This window comes from Xenopus laevis, chromosome 8L, assembly GCF_017654675.1.
Source record: "Xenopus laevis strain J_2021 chromosome 8L, Xenopus_laevis_v10.1, whole genome shotgun sequence".
In the NCBI taxonomy this organism is placed as follows: Eukaryota; Metazoa; Chordata; class Amphibia; order Anura; family Pipidae; genus Xenopus; species Xenopus laevis.
Genome location: NC_054385.1, coordinates 18531557 through 18537556, shown reverse-complemented (window position 1 = coordinate 18537556; position 6000 = coordinate 18531557). Strand labels below are relative to the sequence as shown.

Here is a 6000-nt window from a genome sequence, read left to right as displayed (position 1 = left end):
GGAATTCTCTCCCTGAATCAGTGGTACAGGCTGATTCATTAGATAGCTTTAAGAAGGGCTTGGATGGTGTTTATCAAGTGAGGGAATACAGGGTTATGGGAGATAGCTCATAGTACAAGTTGATCCAGGGACTGGTCTGATTTTTTTCCCTCTCTGAGGCAAATTGGAGAGGCTTCAAATGTTTTTTTTAGGCAGGTTATATACAGACTTAAAAGGTTGAAGTTGATGGACGTTTGTCTTTTTTCAACCTAACTTACTATGTAAATCTGTGGCCCCCATAGAAACACTGATATATACAAGTACTCCTCAAAAGCAAGTTCAAAATACATTATGAAGCATTTTCTGCCCATTTATGAAAGATGGACTGCAGTTAGCGGGTTTTGTTCTCTTTTTCCAAGCACCGTGCCTCCAGTCTATGCTAACTGTAGAAGATGAGGTTTTTGGTTTTTGTTTTAAATGCAAAGAAAACAAGAGTCATCAACGTGAAATGACACAAACAACGTCACAATGTGTTCCCCCGTCAGTTTTTATTTCATTATGAATAGTTAAAAAGAATATATTTTACAGCAGAAAAGCAAACCTACTGCATGGATTTTGTGTTATTAACGGATGACCTTTTGTTGCTGAAGAGCTCCACTCTCCATATATTGACTGTTACAGTATGCTATTGCATGGGTAATAAAAGCTGGCAACAGCAGGGTGATCAACAGGCCCTGGATGGTTATCAGAAGAAAACGTAGAAATTAAAAAAAAAAACAAAAAAAACACCTTTACGTTTACTATAAACGGTTATATTAAAATCTGTAAACTGCTGCCCAATAGACTAATAACAGACTCTTCTGAATGCTTGTCAGCTGTGCACTTATTATATCGACAGCACATGGAACGAGTGATAATCGATCCATGGGAGGATCCAGCCAATTACTATTTACTAAGTCAATGGAGGGGCAATTATGAGCATTTTGTCACCTTCCATGGCAAAGTGCTACCAATCGCTCCATGTTCCATTGCCCTAAGTCCTGTTTAAAGTATAGTTGAAGGATTAAAGCCCTGACTAGCTCCATCCAGAAAGTGCTTTGGCAGGAAACAATTGCTCTTTTGGAAAATAAAATCAGTGTATTGTTGAAAATGGAGCCTTCCTTTTCAATATGCCTGTTCATTTAAATATAATTTAAAACAAAATCTTATTTGCACCCATCAAATTGGCTTGTTTAAAAAAAAAAAAAAAAAAATCGAATTTTTTTTAGCCAGGTTGCAGCAATAATTTCAATAAATAAAAGGTCTGTAGCATGGCGCACGTTAGGAGTATTAAGTCTCCATCCACACTATTTATGACAGCAGTGTAAGTGTTAATACTCAAATGCAACCTTACATCAAGGGTGGCTTAGTGACTACAATTGTTAGGGTACGCTTAAAACTACTATTCCCGTGAATTGTAAACTTTCAGCCTGACCACAAACAGAAGTCCCCTGCCTGCTGCACATGCTTTATAAGGACAATTAATATGGATAACCTAAGGGTATTGATTGTTGCATTCTATTTTTTTTTTTTTGGCAAAGCCTGTTGAAAAGAATTTTGCACCCTCTGGTGGCGGAACAAGTTCTAGTCTGCCAGCAATTAGAAGGGATACAAGCAATATACAGCATACCGAAACATCTCTGTTTTGGGCATTTAACCTGGTCTAAAACTAACGAAAAGCCAATAATAAAGCTAATTTTACTGCGTCGTGACCAAAACAACCTTCCACTAATAGGAGGAATTGTTGACACAGTCTGAGAAAAATGTTTATCTAATAAATGAAGACACCTCCATTTTAAAAATCACCATTATTGCGAATAACGTATCTATAGTTTACCCCTCCGGTTTGCAAGGTGATGGCAATTTATAAGTTCATTAAATCCTGTGCTTAACAAACCTTTACATTTTGTTTCTCTTATTTCGTATTGGAAAGAATGATTCCTTTCAAAATGGAATCAAATTATTAATTTAGTCAGTGGTTCAGACAAGACATACAAAATAGTTGTGCTCAAAGCTCGTTTTATACCCTTAGATCCAAATCCCGTTGTTGAACTTTTGCTGATGCCTAAGGGCTGGGGCACACGGGCAGATTCGGGGAGATTTAGTCGCCTGGCAACTAATCGCCTTTTCTTCGGGGCGACGAACTGCCAGGTGACTGAATCTCCCGAATCTGCCAGTTTTCCCCGGCCCTAAAGAGTCGCTCTGCAAAAGATATGGACACAGGTCAATAGTGACATTAGTTATGTAACTTTGGTAAAACTTATCAGCACCCACAACCAAAGCAGAATGGACTTTTCTGTGGATAAATATTTAGAATTTATAAAACAGGGTATTCGGTGTCCATTTAAAAGAAGTAGCAAATGTGATTGAGCAGCGTAACACTTCAACCCCTCCCGTGAAATTGTCAACTACGCAGCATTATTGCCTATGATCCCTAGGGAACAATTTAACTACAGTGCTAATCCGGCAATATATGCAATGTTTTTTCTCTTTTGCTAAGAATAGTTAATACATGGTCCCTTTTTCATTCCTTACCTAATCCTAAGAAGAAGAAAGAAAAAAAATATATATATATATATCAAGTTAAATTAAACAAAACATCCACGTCAGCAAGTTAAATGTCATTTTCTGTTTAGTAAAGGTATCATTTAAAATGATGCAGCATTATAAGAGGGAAGGGTTATAAGTTGGCTTTGCATTGGTGGGGACAAATATTTCTAATGGGGATGTGACTGCTTTTGCAATCAGAAAGGTCTGCAAGCTACTAGTGAGCAATAAATTGTAGGCCCTCCCAGAGTAAAAGACCAAAACTACTACCCCCTTTGTCTGTACAGTTATGATACAAGGCGTGGGGCTGTGACGCCAAAACCTGGGAAAGAGCGGCCACTTCATTTTTACAGCTTGGTCTGAGATTTACTTGCGATCATCAATGGTTTTTATGAACTCAACGGCAGCTGTGAATTGCATCCACCAGTAGGACTCTTCACCGCTGAGTCGATTTGAATAGAAGTTGCTGATATATTGCACCGTTGACAGCAGGCAGGGGGGATTAGCCTGGAAAAGTTGAAGTTTGCAAGTTATTACATAAATTAACTTGTCGTAAAGCAAAGATGTGTTTTTGACATGTCTCTTACCTTAATAAGGACAAACACCAGCACAGGAACAAAATCGTCTGCTCCTGGGACAGAGTACTCATTGGCCAGGCTTAAAAGGTTCATGATTGTTGAGCACATGCGCAATATGCATTGTACTTTGTCCCTGGGTGTCTTGTATGCACTGATGGTACGGATTTCAGTTTGAGCAGATGGCCAAGGAGCCTCCCTCAGATACACCTGGTATAGAAGGACAGCAAAGCAAAAACTGTATGAATTTATGTTCAGCTATGATACAGTTAAAAAAAAAAAAGTCTAAATCTTTAATTCAGCATTCAGTATTGGATGTTACCTTGCAGCATACATGTATAAAAAACCATAATGATTTTTAAAAACTCATACTCAAAAGCTATACTATGAATGGGAATTTAGTGGCATATTGCATAAAACACTATGGCAAAGGGATGTGCAACCTTTTTAACTACTGAATTCCTATAAGGTACAGCCTGCTGTTAAATGTAACGACTTGTAGTTGTGCACAGCTGGTACTCTATAGTGGTCCAGTGTCCAATTACTGCAGTATATTCAGGGGACCTCGGCTCAACCCCTTCTACCAGATATAGTAGCATGCACAAAAGGCTCATGCCCAATTGGAGAGGAAGGTAAGCCCCACCAGCGTTGCTGCCGAATTTATCGGGAAGTATCAGATGGCAGGCTTGAAGCCTTCAATTTACCATGAAGGTACCTGTAGGCCACTGCTACCATTGGAATGGCCTCATATGTGCCTATATGGTACATATGGCCCTGAAAATATTACTGTAATATGTTAATCCTAATAGCCATTCTAGATAATGCAGTTTCAATTTTAAAAAAAAAAAAAAAAAAAAAGTTTTGTCACCATTAAGAGCACCCCACCACAGTTCGTAGGGCAACATTAAGTATGAAAATCAAAACTCTTAAAATTGCTGGCAGCTACTTCCATTCTACCTGAAGGTAACCATTGTGCCAAAAAGAGGTGTCAAAAAAAAAAATCAACATGTGCTTAAGCTACAATCGCATGGTGGGCAACTGGGGAACCATTTCCCATTAAGCAGAATGAAAGTCCTCTCTAGTGGTTTCAGGTATTTTGATTGCTGTAGTTCTCCGTAAGAGAACTAACCAACAGATTGTTATTATTAAAATATATAATTACTAGACCTGTTATACAGAATGCTCGAGACCTGGTGGTTTTACGGATAACGGATCTTTCCGTCATTTTCATAACTTAAGTCTACTAGAAAACCATTCAAACGTTAAATAAAACCAATAGGATGGTTTTACCCCAAAAAGGATTAATTATATAATAGCTGGGATCAAGTACATGGTACGGTTTTATCATTACAGAGAAAAGGTAAATAACGTTTAAAAAATTGGATTATTTGGCTAAAATGGAGTCTATGGGAGATGGCGTTCCTGTAATCCAGAGCTTTCTGGATAACGAATAACAGATCCGTTAGCTTTATTTTGGATGAGAAGTTTTTCTACAAATATGTTGATGATGGACAGCTAAGCATTCCTGCTATAGCGTTTATCTGGCTTTAAAGGTCACCTCAGGTATCAGCAGTGCTCTGTGATTGGCAGTCACCACTTTGGACAACCTTTTGATGTGTTCATGCAGGACCCTGCAGGGGGAAGGGAGGAGAAAGTAAGGAAACATACAGAAACTGAAAATCTCAAAGTAAAATCCTTACTTTTCATGACTACTGCTTTATTATATCTACACCTGCCATGCAGGTTTCTTCCGGTCACAGTGTGCTTTTATTCCCCTTAGAACACTCATACAACTTTGTCCTCTCTATCTATTCTTTACTTAAACTCACTGATCTCGCAGAATGTCTGCATCTTGATTGGGATTGAAGGCCAGCTTAAAGATGCGGTTCATAATGCTTCGCTCAATGGCAATCTGTGCATCTTGCAGCTGCTCCTCGCTGGCATTTTGCCAGATCACATCTTGTGCCATTGCCCCGTAAAGTGATTGCAAGAACTCTTCAACTTGCGCTGTTTTATCATCAGCTGCGGTTAGCTTTTGAAAATCTAAGGAGAAAGAGTGAAAGAGACTGTTTGCTTAAAGGATCTCTGTACAGCTGTACTGAACAATGCTAATCGAATACCCTTATAAGTCTAAACTATGTTGGGAGATAAAACATTGAAAAAGAAAAATGTCATGAAAATAAAAGTAAGTACTTCTAGGTTTTTTTAAATTTGCATACCGTGTAGTGTATTGCACAAGAGAGAGGGAGGAGCGGCCTCTAGAAACACTATAACAACAAGGAATGGGCTAGTTTCCGAGAATATTGGAGAACATTCACCATCACCCAGTCCCTGCTGATAAAAAGCAGCTCCATAATACAATTTTGCCACCATCATATTTAACTGAAGGTTAGGGGATACCCGTATCAAAAGCTCTGAATAATACTGCAAATAATACTCCGAATAATACTCTGAATACTATTCTGAATAATACTAAACTGCATGGGAAGTTGGCACAAAAGTAGCCATTATTCCAAAAGAACCATGCAAAAGCACAACTGGAGTATCCCCGTGTAGGAGGAACTTGTATATAACTTATATATAAACTATATAAAGGCACAGAGAAGGACACCTGAGAAGTGTTGAGAATGCATTATTGTCCAATAGCTCATCCTTTAAAAGTGTGTTAAGACGCTTTGTGATAGAGTGTAATATAACTTACCGGTAAGCTAACTACATGGATGGTACATTTAAATTAAGGGGGATGACCCTTGTATTTTAAACCTGATAATATTGTAAACATTGGTTTTGGAGCACACCCTTGTTTGTAAATTATTGGGGACCTGCGATTGTACCTGTGCCAATTGTCTAAAATACTTAG

At 38.3% G+C, this 6000-nt stretch overlaps 1 protein-coding gene across 12 annotated transcripts in view; it reads right to left on the bottom strand.

Annotated features, from left to right (window-relative positions):
• Positions 1-508: 508 nt before the first annotated feature.
• gapvd1.L (GTPase activating protein and VPS9 domains 1 L homeolog) overlaps positions 509-6000 on the bottom strand; it is a 56419-nt gene continuing 50927 nt past the window's right edge. For all 12 annotated transcript variants that reach the window (XM_018229574.2, XM_018229577.2, XM_018229576.2 and 9 more), the window contains 4 exons: positions 4970-5183; positions 4699-4771; positions 3153-3350; positions 509-3072 (listed from right to left, as the gene is read on the bottom strand). In XM_018229574.2, coding sequence (XP_018085063.1) covers positions 2932-3072; positions 3153-3350; positions 4699-4771; positions 4970-5183 — 626 coding nt within the window. In that variant the 3' untranslated portion in view covers positions 509-2931. The remainder of the gene's footprint in view (positions 3073-3152; positions 3351-4698; positions 4772-4969; positions 5184-6000) is intronic.